Genomic DNA, 22,507 nt, shown 5'->3' with positions numbered 1-22,507 from the left:
CATAGCCACAGTAAATGCAGGCTACCAACACTTAAGACTGAGTGCCATACCATCTCTTAGAGACATTAGTATTTATATGAACAAAAAAGTAGTCTTTTGAGAAACAAAAATGAAAACATCAGAACTATAAATGACTTTTTTACTTAGAACACTATTGTTGAAGACAGTGGAAACTACACAGTGTAGACATTTCTAACCCACTGCTGTGTTGTCAGAAAGCAGGGTTCGTGGAACTCTGGGCAGCACGGATCTAATGTAGAACACAGCCAGCAGAGATCTTCACAGCAGGCTTCTTCCACAGCATGAAGCTGTGAGCTAACGTCACCATGGTAACAGGTAGAGCTTTAGTTACAAACCAATGAGCACAAGACTAAGCAGCCAGTCTTCCACTGGAAACCTGAAGCATTCTGGGAGCTAGCCAGAAATTTTCTCTTCTATACCCCAGGACTTGAATGACAGAAATCTCTTAAGTTGTCAACACTGTTATGTGACACAGATAAAGTCATGAGTCAAACACGCTCAGGCCCGGGGATGGGGAACTGGCAAAGAAAGAGGCTTTCTAGTGTAAACAATCCCACACAGAGAAGAGGAGGGCCAAGTTTGATGATACTACTTAAAAGTAAATGTAGTTTCTTTACTACAATGGCCCATGAGGATTGACCACGGTAATTATCTATTAAAATCAATAGTAAACTCTAATGCTTACTTTGTGAAATCTCAGTGGATAACTAAATAAAATATACAACTTACAAAATGTTTTGCTTATTTGAAGGCTCCATTTTACTATTTCTTGACACAATTTTGATCTATTGTCTAACAAGGAAGTCTTGCCCTGTGTCCATACACACAATGTGTAACTTCACGGCCAATTTACATACTGAATACACGAATGAACCACGATACCTGACAACCAGCTGTCCCTGCTCCTCATCCGCCTCAGAAGGAGCCACAGTCAGACGGCAAATGGCAGACTGCAGGCTGGTGTGACTGTGGCTTATGGCCAGGAAAACGGCTTCTTCAATCCAGGTGAGAAAGCTCAGCTGCAGCGGGTTTACCTCCTCATCTTCACCGTTCCCAAGCTGAATTCTGTTTCGAATAGTAAAGAGTGTCCAAGATGAGAACTTTAAAAAAAACCTTTCCTTATAAAGGAAAACTACAGTCACCTCATTATTTAAAGAAACAGAACTCGCGCTACAGCCCTGAATAAAACATCTGTACCAACCACCACCCTTCACTTCCTAAGACTCCGGGAGCCGTGGAGAGGAGACTGAAAGAATGGACATGACGAGGCTAACGCAACCACGAATTCACAGCAGCAGTAGGGACCTGCACAGATGGTATGGATGACTCCAGGCCCCAGCCTTCCTAGGGATCCACTGGCAGTTCATAGTGGCTGCAGCAGATGCTCATTTTTGAGGACGTGGCACTGGGTAGGAGCCCAAGTTCCAGTGAATGGCTCCACACTCATGCACATATGGGTCATACTGGACTTGGTAAGTTATACAAAGAGGAGACATAGCCGGGCAGTGGTGGCGCATGCCTTTAATCCCAGCACTCGGGAGGCAGAGGCAGGCGGATCTCTGTAAATTCAAGACCAGCCTGGTCTACAAGAGCTAGTTCCAGGACAGGAACCAAAAAGCTATGGAGAAACCCTGTCTCGAAAAAAAAAAAAAAAAAAAAGAAAGAAAGAAAGAAAGAAAGAAAGAAAGAAAGAAAGAAAGGAAGGAAGGAAGGAAGGAAGAAAGAAAGGAAGAAAGAAAGGAAGAAAGAAAGGTAGAAGGATTACGTTTGGGAGGGGGGATGGCAAAGCAGAGCTAGAAGGAAATGGGAATGGATGGGATCATATTTCGTTGGACACATGCATCAGAGTCTCAAGAATAAAAAGCCTTATGTGAATACCAAATACCAGAACACTCCAAAATAATGTTTGCCTGACTTAAGAATGTAGGACTTATTTTAAATCCACTTCCTCATATCCTAAGATCTTTACATTTGATGAGTATTCTTTTGAAACTGGCTATGTAAGAAAATTCTCACCCTTGTGTCTAGGCTATTAAACCACAGGGCTCTCCCAAGATACCAATGGCCGGCACTCAATCCGTCACCAGCAGTTATCTGCCTCAGAAGATACAGGACCCTTTCCAGAGCACCTCACATCCAATCAACTAAAACCGGGGATAGAGTCCTTGCTTCTAACACTTTCCTGATCTGGGCATCATTTTGTCACCTCACAAAGGAGAATTCCTGTCCTCTGGGTGCAGGGGCAAGTCAGCTTAGCTGCTCTGCTTAGTCTGCTCTGCCTGTTCCCTCAGGTCCCCCTCTACACTGTCTCCACTGCACACCTCGCCCACAGTCCTCACCACACAGGCCTTCCTGGCTCTGGTTCTCACCAGCTTCCTCCCAATTCTTTCCCAACCTCAAGCAGTTCTTCCCCAAGGATCAAAATAAAGACTCATGTCCTCCTATTTTCTCTGAATGACTGGGATTTTCCTTCCTCTTGATTTTTAATATATTCTAAGCCATAACTGTGTAAATAATAGGTCATAGCATTACATGGAGTCACAGTAAAATTAATAGGGATGATTAAATAAATAAATAAACAAACAGTAAAATGATATGCATGCCAAGGAACTGAGGCTGTGACTCTTATATGTGTCTGTCTGTCCCATGTGTTCATGTGCAAGCTGGAGGACAACTGCAGGTGCCATCCCCAAGAATACCATTCACCCCAGGGTCTCTCACTAGAAGAGGTGTGGGAGTCTAGTTCTCTACCCACAGTTGCCATGAGGTGCTACAAACAGGAAGCCTGAGCCAAAGCAATGGGGCCGAGAGGTTAGAGCCCCAAACACCAGGAGTCAAGCTGCCAGATCTCAGGGATTTAGTGTGGTAACTGGAGCTGCCTGGCAGAACATACAACGAAGGAATACAAGCTCTCTAAGAACTCCCCAGCATTCCATATGCAGGCACCACAGCATAGACTTCCTTGAAAACTATGGATATATTAGATACATGACTCACACCTAAAAATCCATTTCTAGATTCTCTTACTTGATGTACCTGTTTCTATTAATTTTGTACTGGGTGTACCTAGTAATTAAGAAGAGAAACATTCCAAACTGAAGAGAATCAAACTCTGGCTCCTGCACTTAGCAGGTCCATGATCCTGGGTAAGCCATTACTTATCCTCTAATTCTGTTCTCTTATTTGTTGGTGCTCTGTAGCCAGGACTTAGGATTTGGCTCCCATGCCCTTCTGTAAATGCCTCCAGTGGATCCGAGGTTCTTAATCATACCAAACAGTTTGTACCACTGCATCAACGGGAAAGTGCACTCTGATTTTAACCTGAGAGTCTAAAATTACAACACCCAGAAATTCTGTAATCTGGAACAAGACCAAGATAGAGCCTGAATTCAGTCATTCACAACTAGCACCATGTATATCCCCATTTACGTGAGTGAGTGCAACTGTGCCCTGTGTCTTTACCTCCATCTTCTCACGGGAGTCTCCTTAGAGATGGCAGCTGTGGGATACAGAGCACCAGTACACTAAGTGACCGGCCTCCCTCACCAGCCTCAGCTATGGCCTACTTCACATTTCCCAGAACACAGGCTGGATGAACTCAGGACAAAATGCTACTTGATCCTACTCCCAGGGACACAAAACTACTCAGGAACCTACCTGTATCTCTTTTCCAGCTGAGGAGTGCTAAGAGGAACTTTAAATCCATTTCCACCCACAGCTCCCAGCTTCACTGTGGGATCCAAGTCTGGGTTATCACCTAGGAAACAAAAATGCAAATATCATTGCAAGCTATTGCTCTAACACCAAGAATGCAGGATCTTACAACTTGTGGGCTCTAGAAGACAAATGAAGCAATCTAAAAAATAATGACATTTCAACCCCATTCCTCAATCTCCACATACCTTTCAGGCTCCATCCAAACCTGCTTTCTATTAATACCATGTCAGCCACAGTATTTACCAGCAGGGGCAGGGGGAGGCCGTCTTCCCCAACACTATCATCAATCTCCACTGTCCCCAGCCATCTCTCAGTAGTCTCACACCCTCCACAGTCCTCAGCCTTTACAGTCTTTCCACTGTTAATCTAGCTCACTGACAGCAGCCAATACAATCCTCTAAAACCCTGCACCCTGTCCCAAGCTCTCTAATGGCTTCTAGCTCATTCGGAGAAAAGGCTTTCAAGGCCCTATAAGAGCTGCTCCCTGTCACCTCTAAGTCCCACCCACCACTCTCCTCTCTCAACTGTCCTCCTATGGTCACTGACCCGACTGCTTGGAATGTTCTTGTCCACATGTGCCATTTCTCTCTCTGGTTCTCCCCAGGACTCTGCTCAAGGACTACCTCACAGAGAAGCCTTCCTGGGGACACTGTCCCCCAACAGTCTACTACCCCTCCCCCTCACTTTCTTCTATGTCACTGTACGCTTGACTGTGCTGCGCAGCACTTACCAGCTGACACACTATCGCCCTGACAATGAACCTATTTAATAAATAGGTGAGCATGACCTATTTAAAAGCCGCAACAACAGCACTGCACAGAGTGGAACTGAAACAGAGAAGCTGGTGATCTGTCCAAAGAGATCCCATGAAAAGCAGGCTGCCTGTTTAAGAACTGATGTGAAGGCAGGAAGTCCACTGTGAACTGACCAGCTTTGATTACTCTCTCAGATGCTATCGAGGCTTGTCCTCACTAAAACTCCAAAGTTACAACTGTCAGGGCACAACCACAGACCCTCAGAAATAACACCAAATGACAAGTTTTCCAAGACATAGGCATACGGGTACTGCCCATTCATGGCCACATGTACACACCTCTATAAAGCAGGAAAGGGCTCTGACTGCTCCTAGGAGAGTCCTAAGATTGTGTGTGATTGTGTACAAAGGAAGGAGAAAGCAGGGAAGTCTGTGAAACAGGATGATGCTGCACGATTCCCAGAGCTGAATGTTATTCTCAAGTAACGGATTCTTCAGGACCATCAAGGCACAGGGAAATGTATGCATGAACCAAGTAAGACAGAAAGAGAAGAAAATGCAGCCAATTAAATATGATGACCGGAATTCCGGAAGCACTGGCGCTGGGACGACAGCACTGTGACAACTGTGCAGCAGGGGTCACACTGAGCTCCTTGGTCAGGGTGTTTCCACTTACCACACTTGTAGACAGAGATCTGGTTACTGGCATCAAAGACAGCAAGGTCATTGCTCTTTCTGAGGGGCGCAGAGAACATGACTTGATTCACTGGATGTGGGATCAGCAGCCGGTAGGTACACATGGGAGGTGGGATCACAGTCTGCCGGAAGACTGTTACCAACAGCCTGTCTACACAACGAAAATGACGAAGAGCCGTGTGGGTGTTCGGTGTGTAAAAGCAGATAGGAAGCATCACCATGCAGCAGCCCGTCACGGTAACTCCTGGTGTTTCCTCATTAATTAGCGTAAAAAGAGCACGGGTGTTTGGAGCTCTGTCCGTGCTGGCTAGTGTGGCCTCCGGATCTACATTGCCCACACTTCAGATGCCAAAGATCAGGGCAAAAAACCCAAGAGGTCAAAGTTCCAGCTCAGAGAGACTAAACTAGAGTAACAATACCACCCAAACCAGAAGGGCCACCATTGGGAGGTTGAGGCAGGAGGGCTGCCATGGGTTCCAGGAGCCTGGCCTACACAGGGAACACCAGGGTGATATACAAGACTCCATCTAACAAAGGCACCCCCCCCAACCAATAAAAAGCACTTTTCCATGTACAAATTGGTAATAAGGCATGACTAAGTTCTCTGTATAGAACAGGATTATAGAAATCAGTATTAAAGCACTATACAGAACACTTTAGTGTCAAAACTGTCTATAGCAAATTGTCTATGGCTATTTCATTTGGGAATCCAGTTCTCTACCACTGATGGCTACACCTAATTAAAAACACCAATATCCCCACAGAAGATAAATATCTAGGATGTGACTGAGCATCCTAGAGAAAGAGATAAGCTTACAGTGCTTAAAACAAAAAACAAAGGCAAACACAGTGGAATGCACAGCCAATACAAGGCTAACAGACCCCACTGCTCCACACATATGGCTCCGCTGTTCTCTTCAAAACGGGGAAATTGTCAATCTTCAACTTCAAAAGTCAGACAAGTCAATGTCTAAGGTTATAAGTATGGTTGAAAGGGAAGCTGGGTGGAGTGGAACTAGGGTTTTTCTGAAGAGTATGTTTTCTCTTTAATGATGCTCCCAGTCGTCACACAGCAAACACAGCAAACCCCAAACGGGTATTTCCCCACTGTTCTGGTTAAACCAGCCCATCTGCAGGCCCTGGATCAGGACATGCATGTTCACGACACGTTTCCCAGCAGCTTACTTCCGTCAATGACAGCCACATTTGCCAAGTCACTGGCACTATTTCCAGAGCTCCGGTCAGTGGTCCAATGCCAGTCACAGCATATATAACGCCAGCCCTGACAGAGAATATGCAGCCGGCTTGGCATCACCGGGTCCCACAGCAGAGACACGACCTGGTTTATCCCACTGGTGCTGAAGGGCAGACTTTGCTTGAGATACCAGTGATAGTTCCCCATGGTCCAGAGCTGAACTGTGTGTGGAGGAAAGGAAAGAAAGGCTATCAGAGACCAGAGGATCGAGCTGCAGACCATTAGCAGAATATTTATTTGCTAATTTATTAGACCATTAGCAGAATATTTATTTGCTAATAAATATAACACAATAAATAAATATTTATTTATTTATTTATTTATTATGTATACAATATTCTGTCTGTGTGTATGCCTGCAGGCCAGAAGAGGGCACCAGACCTCATTACAGATGGTTGTGAGCCACCATGTGGTTGCTGGGAATTGAACTCAGAACCTTTGGAAGAGCAGGCAATGCTCTTAACCACTGAGCCATCTCTCTAGACCCCTTCTCTGAGAGACTTTAAAGAAAGAGGTTACCCCCACGATGCATGAAAGTCTTACAAATAAACCAGGATTCCCAGGAGAGAAAGAATTCTGTCTCAATACTGCAACACAAAAATCCTGACTAAAGTTACAGCCTGCCACAGAAATTCCCCTACAGGCACAATTTGAGTCAATTCCTTAAAACAGAGCCAGTCTGACCTCTCCTCTCCCCGCCCTCCTCTATCTATATCCCAATGGTTCTGCTTCTCTAGAGAGCTCTGAATAATTCATGACGGAAATCCTCGAGATCCAAACCTAACCCCTCCCCATCAGCATCTACCTACTTCAGGCTACACTGAGTTCACCAAAGGCCTAAGGAGGAAAGAGGAAGGAAACCCCACAATCTTCTACTTTGATATAATACATGAAGCATGAATCAAAGTTCAAGGGCTATCATACCATAACTTTTCAGAATAGGATGGTTTTCCCTTGGAAGGTCTTCTAGCCACACAGCAAGCACAGTAGAATCTGCGTTCCACAGCAAGTCATTTACCTGGTAAGGACAAAAGACACCCCTGACCTTCAGCCTCTGTCTACTTCAAACTCTTTATAATAGCTGAATCCCCTGCACGCATAAACCAAATAACTCCGCAAAACTGGAGCTGACCTCCAGCTCTAAGTTAGTAACCTACAGTTGTTAAACCAATTTGTGAAACTGGTATTATAAAAAGGACTTAAAATATGCATTATGCTTAAAGATTTAAACACAAATTTAACAAAAAGCAATGTAACATTTTTAGAAAAACCAAGAAATTTGACTATTAAACACAGTAATATCTCATACTACATTAAATATAGTAATTATATTAGTCATACATACTTAATACTAATGAACTGTTATTTCATTAAAAAACTCTTAAAAATTTACACAAGATTATCCTACATAATTTTTAAAAATTTTTACATAATTAAAGGTTTCATGTGTCCCCACCCACGTTTTTAAGTACATAAGCTATCTGCTTAATGTTTAAATATTTATCGCTGGGAAAGTTAGTCATCAAAATAAACAGCAAGAACTAGTACTTCTCTTTCCTTTCTGTGATTTTTCTTAGCAGAGAAGAAATGCCGCTTCTGTTCTAAGAGTCAAGAGCCATCTTTTCTACACAGCAGCCTCCATTCCTAACCTCTGGCAACCCCAAACCTCCTCAGCCAAGAATGCTCTAACTGGACGACAAAGACTTCAGACACTTACTTTAACTTCATCTTTGAAGAAAGGAAGTGTAAACTGGCCATGAAGAAGTCCGTTTTTCTCAAGAAACACAACATCTTGCTGGTTGGGTTTATCTTGAGTAGATGCAATCAAACTGCCTGAAGGTCTTAAAGAAAAGCCAGAGTTAGAGCAGTCAAAAGCTCGTCCCGCTGGCTGAGCGCAGAGAAGACTGACAAAAAAAGAGTCATTTTTTTGTCAGAAGAAAAAAAAAATTAAAAGTCCCCTTTTCTAGTCAGGAAAAGGGGTGTGTGTGGGGGGGGGGGTGATGATTCCGAGAAAGTTTGAAGCCCACCATTTGTGTTCTGACAAGCAGCTCACCCCAACACGGAAGAGGAAAAAATAGCAAAGCACCATTTGCACATAGTCTTTTTTATTTAAATTGCAAGTGAATGGTTAAAAAAAAAAAAGAAGTCTATTTTCTCCACCATTTTAAGCATGACATCCTAAGTAATCTTCTTTTTCAGTAGCATGGATCATGAACCTTCCACGCTTAGGCAGGGACTGCACCATTTCTCTTCTGAAATAGTCTTAGTCCATGTGCCTCATTTGCATTTTTCTCCAATGTCTTAATTCAAACACTTAAGTAACACCCAGTCCCACCAGTATTAACTGGTAGGAAACAACCTAAAGGCCTACTGGATTTGCATGTGACAGACGCTGCAGCAGTAGGTGCATTTATTCTATCTATAGCTATATGCACCTAAAACAGGCAAGCTGTAATCCGCACAAAGCCCTGCACCGAGGAAGCCAGGGAAGGCAGGCAATCGAGTCTAGCCTTCAGATTTCTCAGCCAGCGGAAGGCCTGCTGTGGGATCTCTCTCCAGAGGAAAGCGGCTTTTCACCCAGGTCTCAGAAAAGCCCCCCTAGTCTCACAGAGCCTCCCACACGAGGACTAGATGCACTGCTTGCTGTTTCCCACGATGGTCCCATCAACAGTGATAACCTTTGCAGAGATGCAACCAGTGTGGGGCCTGGGATGAGGGACCCTGTGAAGAACCCAGGATCCAGCTGAGTTCAGGAGGAAGGGATGGAAGGGAAAGCAGGAAGAACCCTAAGCTCATTCTCATACTCACTTCCAAGCCAGGTGGGGCCCCAGTCCTGGCACAGGCTCGCTAGTTGAGTGCAAAGTAAACTCTCGGTTCCATACTCTGATCTTCCGAGCCCCTGCAAGGGAGTGGAGTAAACAAACACACACACTTAGAGCATAACTCTCACGTGCACCTACCCTACATGCTCAAGTTTGCACTGGGTAGGTGACGCCAGACCAGCCGGCCTCAAAGCACTCCTCTAATCCTAAGCCACTGCCATCCAGGACAGCACCTCTTCCCCACTCTGTGTAATCAATACTCTGTTCAAAGCAAAAGGAAAAAAAAAAACTTTTCTAAAGCTTAATTAAATAAAATTTTAAGTGTAATTTATTTCCATACCTGTTTGTGGGCAAACAACACTCACAGCAAAAAACTGCCCATCCCCACGCCAGGTAATATGTGGTCTGTGGTCATCCCAGGGCAGGGCAGACTCATGCTAAAGAGAGAAACACCAGTATTACTGGGGAACCGTGATCCCAAGTCAAACAACCCTTGGCCACCAAATATTCATCTTTTATATGACATTGACACTAGAAAATGGCTTCAGAGACTCTCTTGGAACCTTTCTAGAAGGGCTCTTAATCCTAGAAATCAAGACTAATTTAAAAACAAAATAAACATAGCCTTCTTTCTTTGGGCATTAGAGGTACAGCAAATACAGGTATTAAATGCAATCAGCGAGGGAAGCAGTTAGGAAACTATGGCAAGGGAAGAAGTCTACCCATGAACTAGAGCTATGAGTACATTTTGACAGAAGACTTCTTCACTGCAGCATACACAGGACACAGCAATCCTGCTCTTGGCAGTATGGGCTGAAGAAGGGTCTCCTGTGCCACTTGTGTCTCTAGCCGTGAAGTAGCCAAGCTTATGAGTGGGAGAAAGGTGAGCACCAGACACATCTCCCATCCCAGTGGTTGCTCCACTTCAAAGTACTACTAGCTCTGCTTGGCCACAGATTAGATCTGGCTAGACTACACTGTGTATTACTAAGTTGCTGTCCTTTGGCATAAAACACAGACTTCCTCTAATGTAAGGTTGTTGTAAAGCAGTTTTCTCTAAGATGACGCATTCCTTCTTGCAAGGAAGCTCCTTAAGCAGGAAGGTTAAAAACTCAAAATAGCTTCAAGAAGTCCCTGAAAGGGCTGGAGAGATGGCTCAGAGGTTAGGAGCATTGCCTGCTCTTCCAAAGGTCCTGAGTTCAATTCCCAGCAACCACATGGTGGCTCACAGCCATCTGTAATGGGGTCTGGTGCCCTCTTCTGGCCTGCAGGCATACACACAGACAGAATATTGTATACATAATGAATAAATAAATATAAAAAAAAAAAAAAGAAGTCCCTGTAACTGACTAGATTCACTAGGCCCCTCCCTCCGTGGTGTGGAGGTCCTTCTGTATATGTACTGCTTTTATTGGTTAATGAATAAAGAACTGGCTTGGCCTATAGCATAGAAGGAGGAAGGAGAGGTCAAGAAGAAGCCATGGATCCACCACCTGAGACAGACGCTAGGAATTTCAGCTGGTAAAACACAGCCATGTGGCAATACACAGATTACTAGAAATGGGATATAGCAAGATATAAGAGTTAGCCAATGAGAAGCTAGAGTTAATGGGTCAAGCAGTGATTTAAATAATAGTTTCTGTAGATTATTCTGGGTCTAAGCGAGCCAGGTGGCCAGGAGGAACAAGTGACCCTTCCTCCAGCTCCCTCCCAGCAATTAGCTGAAGGCTTCTCTCAGACAAGTCAAGCAACAAAGACTCTGAGACTAGGCCAGTAGCTTCCTGGGAAAAGCAGAAACCAGCTAAGCTGCCTGGAAAAGGTTCAGACTAGAGTCACTTGAAATGGACCCTCTCCAACCTGTTGAGCTGCTTGTAGGCTATCCAGTATACTCTAGGTTTCCCAGGTTTTGTGACTGTCAAAGCTGGGGTGGACCTTGATAATGCAGCTGTCTTTGAGTCTTTTCTGTTCCTGTAAATAACCTCTTACCCACAGTCCAGAATATAACTCAATGCAATTCACTGGTTTGGGGCTGGAAAGATGGCTCAGTGAAAGAGCACTGGCTGCTCTTTCAGGACACAGGTTCAATTCCCAGCACCTACATGGCAGCTCACAACTGTTTGTAAATCCAGCTCCAAGTGATTTGACACCCTCACAAAGACATACATCAGGCTAAAACACCAATCACATAAAATGAAAATTTAAAAACCATTTTAAAATTCACTGGTTCACCCAGTTGGACTCTGGTGGCATCTGTACTTTAGTCTGTCCTGGGAGCCTATTCTGGGGTGAGTAGACATGTGTTGTGCCTCCCTAGGAAAAACACTGTCATGAACAGGTTGAAGACTGAAATGTGTAACAAACAACCTATCTATAAGTAATGAAAGATGGGGCTGCAGAGATGGCTTGGGGACTAAGAGTATATAGGCCTCTGCCAGAGGACCCAAGTTTGGTTCCCAACACCCTTGTTGGGTGGCTCATAACCACCTGTTACTTTGGCTCCAAAGGACCCAACATCTCTGGCTTCTATGGGCTCCTGCACTCACATGAACACACCTATACTCACAAACACACATAGACAACAGAAACAAAAATCTTTAAAAATATATGAAGGACAGAGAAATACAAAGAGGAATAAGGATGTTCATCTATCCTAGAGGAACAGCTCCTAAGAACTGTAAGAGATTACATTACGCTTCTATTGTTCAACCCAAACCCTGGCAGTCTGAAGGTCTTCCTCACACCCACACCTGATCTCTATCCTACAGCTGTTCCTTCTAAAGGTTTCAGAGTTAAGATGTTCCGTTCGTAACACCTACTCCCTCCTTCGTCCCCAATAGTGTCTACTGAAAGGAGCTCCCCACAGCCATTCCTGATTCCCTCAGTCAAACAGAACACAAGAGCCAGAGTACATTAAGGAAGATGAACCAGATTCTGTTGCTATGGAAACTCCCAACAGTTCCCTATGTCAAATGCAGTGAAGGCAAAAGTGGCACCACTGGGCTACAAGTATGCCCATCCTTACCACTTCTCTGACATTTCTCCTACTATCCAGTCCCTCCTCAATGTCTTTGAGAAAAAAAACAACAGCCAACCTTAGCGTTTTCAGTACTCGTAGGTCCCTCTGCCTAGAACACTTTCTAGATAGTGACAAGCTCATGCCTTCACTTCCTCCAGGTCCATAATCAAATGGCACCTGCTCTGCATGGCTCCCACGTCCCACCTGCTGATATCCAGCACTCCTTATCCTGCTCTATTTTCCCTGAATGTCATATAGGACTGTCTTGGTTATTAGGGTTACTATTGCTATGATGAAATATCATGTCCAAAACAAAGCAAACTGGGGGGAAAGGGTTTATTTGGTTTTCACTTTAAGACTGCAGTTCAGCATTGAAGGAAGTCGGGGCAGGAACCTAGAGGCAGGAGCTGACGCAGAGGCCATGGAGGGTGCTGCTTACTGACTTGCTCAGCTTGCTTTCTTATAGAACCCAGGACCACCAGCCATGGATGTCACCACCCACAACGGGCTGGGCCCATCAATCACTAATTAAGAAAATGCTCTACAGGGTTGCCTACAGCCCAATCTTATTGAGACGTTTTCTCAATTGAGGCTTCCTCCTCTCAGACGACTTTAGCTCGTGTCAAGTTGATACAGAAGTATCCAGGACAATTACCATCAGCTTAACGTCTGTGCTCTCCCAGAGTGTGCACGCCACTGCAGATAGCAGGTTTTGTTTTCTATCATGTGTTCAATATCTCACACAGAGTGCAGCATATGTAATCCTTAATAAACACGTTTTAATTAGTGGCAGAACTCATTACAGAAAGCAAGAAAACATGAAGTTACTTCACTGAGCCCAGCAAAGTACCAGCAGGGAATACTGAGTGCTAAAGCGACACCATCTAATACCAGACCATTCCCATGAGCGTTGCTTCTGAGTAGGCAATGGGTTTTTAAATCTGTTTCCTGAAAGCTGTACCTTTTAAGTCAAGTAAAGGCCTTTAAAGAAAGAAAAATTGATGAGACAAATTAAAGTATTCCACTGAACAGACAGTGAGAGTGGATACAGTACATTAGGAAGAGAACAGTATCTCTCTGGGTAACTCATTTCCAGAGGGCACTGTCAGGAGATATTGGTATGATGCTCTCTCAACTACGGAGTGCTCCAGGGATGGTAGAACTGAACAGCTAGCAAACTTACCACCTGCACCGGAAAGGCTGCTTGCCTGCCTTCTGAGCCCTGGAACTGCGTCTCCCTACTGCCCCATCCGAGAGTGACAAACTTGCCTAAAAGACAAGCAGTAAGCAGATGAAATCAAAACAAAGTCGTTTCATTCATTCTTCATGAAGGTAGTTACTGACAACTCAATATCCTGAGCATCAGTCATTATGTTAAAAACCGAGCTTCATAATGATCCACAGCAATGATCTTGAGAGGGTGAGATGCCCTTATCTTGGAAAGCATGACACAAGTCACAAGTCTGACCAAATGATTAGTCAGAATGAACTATGAAGAATTTATAAACTATGTCCATGAATCACAGAGCAAATAAATCAAGACAATAGCTAGGAATGAAATTCTAATGTTTAGCTTTCAACCAACCAAGCTTTGTGTTAATGGTAAAAGGGGCTACAGGTCATCAAATGTAGTTCCTCATTAGACTTATCCAAGACTCTGGAAACTCTGGAGTTCCACCAGGGCCCTAGAGTCTTCTAGCACTGTCTGCATCTGCTCCCTAAACAAGGTCAGAAGATTGGAGGATTCTCTGTACACCACTGACTTGAAGCCAGAGTCCTGCATGTATGTACTACACATGCATGGCAAACCTTCACAGCCAGAAAACATCCACACCACATACCAGCAGGTCTCCGTTTTCCTTCTCTGTTCTTATTCTCATCATACAAACGTTTGGGGTCACAGCAAACTCTTTTCCACTTCTATGACATATCGAAGGTCTGTTTCTAACAATTTTCAGGCTGATATTTCTCATGTTAGATATGGATAAAAGGAAAACACAAATGTATACTCCAAAAGTTTCTGAGCTAATTGCAAAAACTGTACTCATATGTTTGATGAGCATTAGATTCTTCCTGAATCCATTCCTTCTTCTAGGTCCACACTCATCCTCAGGAACCTACTCGTCACCGTGTCTGTAATCTTTCTAACACACACACACACACACACACACACACACACACACACACACACACCTCTAAGAGCCGACTTATTAGAAATAAACAAACAAAATGACCACAGCATATAAACCCCACCAATATCCAAAATCATTTAGCCCTGCAATCCTGTCCTAGCGCCCCAGCATGCTGCCTATGCCAAGGTCCCTGAATAAAGCTTGGTGCCCAGGGGGCTGGAGAGATGGCTCAGAGGTTAAGAGCATTTGCCTGCTCTTCCAAAGGTCCTGAGTTCAATTCCCAGCAACCACATGGTGGCTCACAACCATCTGTAATGGGGTCTGGTGCCCTCTTCTGGCCTGCAGGCATACACAGAAAGAATATTGTATACATAATAAATAAACATTAAAAAAAAAAGCTTGGTGCCCATAGGGAACAACTGCCTTGGTCTAGTACTCTACTCTTAATCCTTGTCTATCAAATATCAATCACAAGGTAACTGAGACTCAGCTCAATCCTCTAGCCACCTTCAATCTCCAGTGACATTTTCTCCTCTCTTATGGCTCCCCTAATACTTACACATCAAATCATCACTGAACCTGTGTCATACGCTCTAAGGGAAAAGTGAACAGCTTAACGGTGCTTCTAGCACTCACGGCACTCCTCGATTTGATTCTAAAGATTTAGCTAAAAGGCACCTCTAGTATTATTTTGTTTTAGTTTGGTTTGGTTTTTGGTTTTTAAAGACAGGGTTTCTCTGTGTATTCCTGGACACCCTGGAACCTACTTTGTGGACCAGGCTGACCTGTAACTCACAGAGACTCGCCTGCCTCTGTCTCCTGAATGCTAGGATTAAAGATGTGCAGCCCCACCACCCGACTCTGAAGGGATGAAAAGAGCAGTGTCCAAATGCTACCCTGGAGTGGGTAAGGTGGGAAGTGTGAAGTCAGACCGTGGTTAACGGGTCAGACACAGCCCCTCACAGTCCTCCTTCAATCAGGTCGGCTGACAGAGCTCCTTACAGTCACAAGTATCTCCTCTCCCTGACCCATCAATATACTCACAGCCTCAGAGGCCAAATGATCTTGTCCAGATCTTAGCAAGAACAAAATCTGAGAGTCCCATGGAAAGTGAAGACTCTGGTCGAGCAGGCATGGAGAAAACACTGCCTTCTCCCACACTCTCTCTTCCTTGTGGTCCAGGAAACTCTACTCCAAACGTGCTCTTCTTATTCTAACTTGAACAACACTTTTCCTGTGATTCTCATCTAAGTCTTTCCTGAGGTTTAAGTAATGTCCACGAAACCTTAAGCACAGAGTACTGAGAAAGCCACCTCTCAGATCTGAAGAGACGGGGTTTATGTCTGCTACGAACTGGGATGACTGAAGTTCTTTGGGCATATGGCAGGTATTATGCATAAGAAAATGACTAGAACTGAGGAACTTCAGGTTAGAGCTTGGTTCAGACCAACTCTTACCTTCACCAAAATCTTCCTGGTGGATCTGCTGCTCTGCGATCACTTCAAAGGCTCTTGTCATCATAATCAGGGTCTGCTGACCTTTGGGGAACAAATCAAAAACTTTCTTGTTCCTGTAATAAATCAACCATTCCAAGTGTCTAGAGCACTGGAAGATACACAGAAGATACAGAAGACAAAGGGACCTACATAGCACTAGCACTCAGAGGATTACGGTTAGACGGGGTGGAGAGAACACAGCACACCAACTGCTCTGAAGCCCAAGCTCCAGTGGGCCAGTCACCAGATGCTATTCTTAGCGACTGATTGTATGGAACCCAGCATGAAAGTCCTCAGAGCCCTCCTCTATACTTTAAAACCTCCTAGTTTTCCAAGACACTTCTGCAGAAATAAATTGAACTTCTCTGAAAAAAGGAGTATCAAAGGAAAAGAAAAGCAGGCACCCAGAAGAGCTGTGAAAAGGTGTTTATAGACAGGCTCGACTGCTACCCCAGGCCTGAAAACCCGAGCTTGATCCCTAAAACCCATGTGGTGAGCTGGCTTCTGCAATTTGTCCTGTGACGTCCACATCCACTCTGTGGCATGTGCACCTACACCCACGGCCTTGGTGTTAATATAGAGGTCCCTAATTAGTAAAATGAACCCAAGAGCAAGCAAAGACAAGAGGCTCATGCAGAGTCTAGGAGAGTTCTGTAAAGGTTTCTCAAAGAATGGGAACTGGCTCATGAAAAAGAGTAACCAGGAGGAAAATCTGTGGGGGCTTAAGGGCTTAAAAAAGGTTAAAACTCAACTGCAGAATGCATACAAAATCAACAAATGTGAAGGAAGCTGAGCGCACTCCTGCGTTCAGAGTGGGTTAACACTGCTGACACTGATGGCTCAGCTCAGATTCCTCAGCTCTCAACCCTGCTTCTCAGTCCCAAAGGCTGTAAAGCTGCACGACAACTGGTGTGCTAGCAGAGATAAGACTTAAGAATAGATTAACTTGGCTTTATTCTGCTATCACTGTTCCAAGAAGTTTCCGAACCTAAGGAGACTGTAGGACATCAGGAGCAAGTTTTACACTGCCAGTTAGGCACCAGTGACAACTTTACCTGTGACAAGCAGCACCAGTTCTTGATCAGGACTCCAGCTCATGACAGAGATGCCATTGGCCACGCTCCCAACACATTCCAGCTGCATCAGAGAAGAATATCAAAAACGGATATGATAGTTAGAACATCATTGCCTGAATGAAGATTTACTATGGACTCAACCAAAACAATCAAAATGTAAAACCCAAAACTGAAAAGATCCACGAGATGTGCCTTCGGGAACAGCTGTTGAGACACTGGACACAAAATTAAGCATAGTGAGCAGAAGGGACACAAGTCTCAGGAAGGAGATAAAGCATTGCTGCTCGGAAAGGCTTGCTACTATTAAGGTCCTTGGGAAATAAAGTGAATCTAAGAGCAAGATCTCTGTGATGCCGAGGCCGACCTGGTCTACAGAGTGAGGCACAGGACAGCCAGGAACAAAATAAATAAATAAACTGCATTAAAGAACCCAAAACAAGGCTTGGCATAATATAACAATTAGTAATTACAAGCTGTAATTATCATCTCACTCTAAGTAACACTGCAGCTCCCATGACACACGCAGAGCCACGGCGGCTCAGCTCGGGGAGGCACAGGGAGACTGCTTTGAGTTCAAGGCCAGGTTGCTCTACAGAGAGTTCCAGGACAGCCAGGTCTACACAGAGAAACCCTGCCTTGAAAAAAAAAAAAAAAACAAATCAAACTAGGGAAGGGGGAGATATCAAATTAATTGGGCAATCTTTTTGTGATTGTTCCTGTTGAAATAATGGCAATCCACCAGCCTCAGCTTTCTGAGTATTGGGACTGTAGGCATGAGACTCCATGCCCTACACTTCAAAGAAGTATTTTAAAAAGATCAGAAAATTATACTACTAAGAAGGTAAGAAAAGAAGCTCAGTGGGTAAAAGTGCTTTTTGCACAAGGCTGCCAACCTGAGTTCAAGCCCCAAGGAAAGGACTGACTCCCACAGCTTGCCCTCACCTCCACACCTACCATGGCATGGCCTCTCATGCACTCACCTTATACACACAAAAATAATAAATTAACTTTTTTTTTTTTTAAAGAAAAGGGGTTGAAAGACAGTTCAGAGGTTAAGAGTACTGGCTGCTTTACCAGAGGACCCAGCTTCAATTCCCAGCACCCACAGAGCAACTCACAATCATCTGTAACTCCAGTTCCAAGGGATTTGAAGCCTCCTCTGGCCTCCACAGGCACCAGACATGCATGTGGTTCACAGACACATGGAAGGAAAACACTCATACATAGAAATTTTAAACAATTGAAAAAAAAAAGAAAAAGAAAGGCAAGTCAGCACTTAAGAGGCAGAGGAACTCTGAGAGTTTGAGGCCAGTCAGGAAGACCCTGTCACAAAGAAAAAAAGGGGGGTGAGGGATTGAATGAAGAAGAAAAAAAAAAAGGGAAGGAAATCCATAAAAGGAGACTTCTTCTAGAGTGAAAAGGTAACAGGTTGCAGTCTAGCTCCCCTCAAGTCCCACACTGTTTCCAGTGCACTACTGTACGAGATAATTAGTACAGCAATACATCCATATTATGCATGCAATAGCGTGTGTAGTGCTTGTACTAAAGGACTCTAAATTACCAATCAGAATTCATAACAGAAAACATAAATCAATTAAAGAATTCAGACTTCCTCAATTGAGAAATTCAGGTAAGAGGTAGAACACCACAAAAGTTTTTATTCAACTTTTAAGTTCTAATTTGAAATGTAACATCCCAATTGTCCCATTTGATAAATACAGGCAGTAGACTTAACTAAATTTGTTTTTTAACTACTGAAATTAAGGTAAGGCCATTTAATTTCCAAGTGTTTCAATACCATGGCTATAAATTAGAAGACCCAACACAAAGCGAGTAACAGCTCAGCTAGGCTACCTGACACTTCCTCCTCGCTGGCCCTTAACCCACCTGGCGTGTGCTGAGGTTGCAGAGGATGACATCCCCAGAGGCAGTGGCCACACACACGGACTCCTGATCTGGCAAGCCCTGAATGCCCACGATGCAGCCAGTCCCGTCCTCTGGAAGAAAGCGTTCTGCCACCAAAGAAATTTCAGTCTTCACCTTTCACAAAAACACACACGTAAGCAGATTAGTGTTTACATTCAAGAGCCACCTGATTTCCAGAAATAAAATGTTTCTCCCTAGATTAAAACCCAAACTTTCATTTCAAAAATGATACAACTCTATTGTCTTTAACAAGAATAGCTGATTTAACCTTGTTTTGCAAAACAAATGCTAAAAAAATAGTCTCTTTAAAAATATCCTATAAAAAATAAAGCTAATTACTATGCCCCTTTTAAAAATATTTATTTATTTAACGTACATTGGACTTTGCCTGTATGTGTATCTGTATGACAGGGTGAGAACCCCTGGAACTAGATTTATGTTGTGAACTGCTACATGGATGCTGGGAATTGAACCCAGGTCCTTTGTAAAAGCAGCCAGTGCTCTTAACCTCTGAGACAAGACATCTCTCCAGGTCATGACTATACATACTCTTTATGCACTTTTTTTTTTTTTTTTTGTCAATGGAGAGATCAAATTCAGGGCCTCTACCATTGGGCTACATGCCCAACCCCCTAAATATAGTTTCCTAAGATTTCTACAATGTGGGCAAAGACAACAATTCACCTAAATAAAACACATGAGTAGCAACAAATAATCAAAGAAACATTGAAATCAGCTTACAATTTTCAGGAATATCCACAGTCAGTTCAAGCACTAAGAACTGGGATTTTAGTTCATCTGGGTTAGAAGCCTTAACATGCTTAAAAGACTGCAAGTCTGGGGTATGGGGTTCCAAATCCCAGCACCACAAAATAAATAAAATGTAAAAGGCCCATGGACAATATTCATGTGCATTCCTAATTGATCACTATTATAATGCAAATTCACAGTAGGCAGGGTAAAATGTGAGGTGACCCACATAAACTACAAGGTCAAAGCTTTGCCAGCTTGTCTTACAAGATCAGCAGAGTTCAAAGTTGGTTACTATTTAAGTTCTATCTAGTAAGCCATCTACAAAAAGCAAAGAGGACAACTACGCAGGAATCCACGAACTGCTTTGGATACAGAGGGGACTAGCGGGGAGAAGAAAACAAGCACAGGGCCAAGCCAGGAGCTGGCATCTTCATCGGTGACTTACTTCTCTTTGCTCAGGATCCACTTCAATCAGCCCACATTCGGAGCCGATGAGCACTGTCCCCCGTTCAGTTCGGAGACAGAAACACTGAGGTTTCCCTCGTGCTGGAATGTCCCTAAATTCCAGAGTCCGGAACAACTTCAGATTTCTCATGATGAAGTAATTTCTGAGGAAAAACAAATATCCCTTGATGAAACATGAATGCCTACAAGAGTGACCTTAAAGTGATAAATGGCATACTCATCTCAAGCATGATCCATGGAATAGAGGTGTGGTCATTAGAGTAACAGGGTACTTACTATTCACGCGAACATACCAGCACATACACAATCACACCCTCATCCTAGAGGGACCAGTTTTACACACGGCTAAAGTGGATATTAAATTATATGTCAATCTGGAGACATAATCAAATGATAACCACAGTATAGACTATTATTGTTGCCATGATCAAATCACCATATTCCATATCCCTCTCCATGAACCTGGATTCTATTCATCAAAATCTATGCTGCCCTGTGTCCAAAGAATCCACGATATGGATTCTAGAGCAAATTAATAGGACTCGCTTCTCCCCATTACCTGTCAGTAACTGTGACTACCATCCCACCAATTATCCTTTACGTTTATAGAGACCCTGGGTCCCTGTCTCTGGTACGGGCAGAGCCAGCCTCATCACTGCCATCCCTGAGGCAGGAGCAATAATCAAGTATGCTATATGTCCAGACACAGAAATCCAGCCCCAGGCCTCATCTGGAGTTCCTGAGATTGAATACTAGTATTACAGGGACATTCTCCCAAGAGTTAGGTCCTGATGATGCCAACAGGCAGGCTTCCCTCAGCATGCCTTCCAAATTATTTCAGCGTTCCCTTCACTTTTTCTTCCTCCAATAGTTATTTAATTAATTCTTCATAATAAATCCTGCTGAATAAATCCTTCATAATACTCTGTGGTCTCTACTTTTCTGACTAGACTCCAACAGATAAACACAGCAAAACAATTTGAACTTTTTTTTTTTTCTTTTCTTTTTTTTCGGTTTCTTGAGACAGGGTTTTTCTGTAGCTTTGGAGACTGTCCTGGAACTCGCTCTGTAGACCAGGCTGGCCTCAAACTCACAGAGATCCACCTGTCTCTGCTTCCTGAGTGCTGGGATTAACGGCGTGCACCACCATCACCGGGCACAATTTGAGTTTTTAAAAATCACTGAGTTCAGGTCTGTAAAGAAGGCTCAAAGGTTAATTGATGTGGTATTCCCCTCTGTATGCTATGAATATGTTCTATTACTATTGGTTAATAAAGAAGCTGCTCTGGCCTATAGCAGGGCAGAATATAGCCAGGCTGGAAAAGATATATCGAGGAAGCAGGCAGAGTCAAGGAGACGCCATGTAGCTGCCAAAGGAAAAAGATGCCAGTTGCCAGTCAGAACCTTACCAGTACACCACACATCTCATGGCAGTAAACAGATTAATAGAAACGGGTTAATTTAAGATGTAAGAGTTAGCTAGAAATAGGCAGAAGCTATTGGCTAAGCAGTGTTGTTAATATAGTTTCTGTGACTATTTCAGGTCTGGGCAGCCTGGAACGAATGAGCAGTCTCTGGTTACAAAATAGCACACCAACGTGGGGCAGCTACCTCCATAGAAAACCTGAGAGAGCTTGGAAAAAACTCTAGACACAAAAAAACAAGAGTTTAGCGCAGCTTCTTGGTAGCCACATTTTCCCCCCTGGATGGCTCTCTTTGCTGGTGCGAAACAGGGGCATCATGGCTCCTTTAAGAGAGGTCTTCTGTGCGGCTTCTTTAGGGGCGGGCTTCCTGGTTTGTGCTAGTTGCACGAACAGCTCTGATTCTTTCAAGAGACTGAGCACTTAAATGGGGTCTGTGAGTAGTGTGTTACAACTGCTTAATGGAGAAGTAGACCCATTGTGACCCTTGAGTTGGGGCCATGTGTATGGCTCTCTGAGGCAGTGAACATGCCTACATCATGTTGGACTGGGTGAAGCCAACAGGCAGGGCCACGGAGTTGGTCCTAGCCACACCCACTTAGCATTTAAAAGAAAAAAAAACATTCTTGGTCAAAAAATAATTACAGATATGCATGCAATAAAGACAAATTCAGATGGAAAAGCCTCCTAAATGAGTCTCAGTGTTGGAGAATGATGTGGGAGTGTCATATATCAATCTGTTGATTTCATTGGTTAAGTTATAATAAACCAGCTGCTTGGCCTCATGGCTGGAACATAGATGGGAGGAGTAAACAGAATAGAATTCTGGGCGGAAGAGGAAGTGAGGTCAGACTCTGCTCTGCTCCCAGAGAGACCCGACAGCTCTGCTGGAGCAGAGACACCATGCTCAGCTCTCCCAGGCAGCTGCAACCCACGATGGACTTAGGCTAGAATCTT

General features: G+C 43.9%; 1 protein-coding gene across 1 annotated transcript in view; it reads right to left on the bottom strand.

Moving 5' to 3' along the window:
* The window catches only part of Elp1 (elongator acetyltransferase complex subunit 1), a 53,221-nt gene that overhangs the window by 27,128 nt on the left and 3,586 nt on the right, over positions 1-22,507 (bottom strand). Inside the window, exons 2-14 of the mRNA XM_050164241.1 lie at positions 20,110-20,272; positions 18,873-19,025; positions 16,965-17,046; positions 15,871-15,951; positions 13,465-13,550; positions 9,606-9,702; positions 9,252-9,342; positions 8,161-8,284; positions 7,368-7,461; positions 6,374-6,604; positions 5,169-5,339; positions 3,679-3,778; positions 904-1,086 (exon numbers count right to left, since the gene is read on the bottom strand). Of these exons, the coding sequence (XP_050020198.1) occupies positions 904-1,086; positions 3,679-3,778; positions 5,169-5,339; positions 6,374-6,604; positions 7,368-7,461; positions 8,161-8,284; positions 9,252-9,342; positions 9,606-9,702; positions 13,465-13,550; positions 15,871-15,951; positions 16,965-17,046; positions 18,873-19,025; positions 20,110-20,259 (1,643 nt within the window). The 5' untranslated portion in view covers positions 20,260-20,272. The remainder of the gene's footprint in view (positions 1-903; positions 1,087-3,678; positions 3,779-5,168; positions 5,340-6,373; positions 6,605-7,367; positions 7,462-8,160; positions 8,285-9,251; positions 9,343-9,605; positions 9,703-13,464; positions 13,551-15,870; positions 15,952-16,964; positions 17,047-18,872; positions 19,026-20,109; positions 20,273-22,507) is intronic.

The sequence above is a fragment of the Alexandromys fortis genome, unplaced genomic scaffold (assembly GCF_014885135.2).
Source record: "Alexandromys fortis isolate MF-2015 unplaced genomic scaffold, M_Fortis_MF-2015_v1.1 scaffold_18, whole genome shotgun sequence".
NCBI lineage: Eukaryota > Metazoa > Chordata > Mammalia > Rodentia > Cricetidae > Alexandromys > Alexandromys fortis.
The sequence above is the reverse complement of the archived record's forward strand: the minus strand, read 5'-3'. Positions and strand labels throughout refer to the sequence as shown.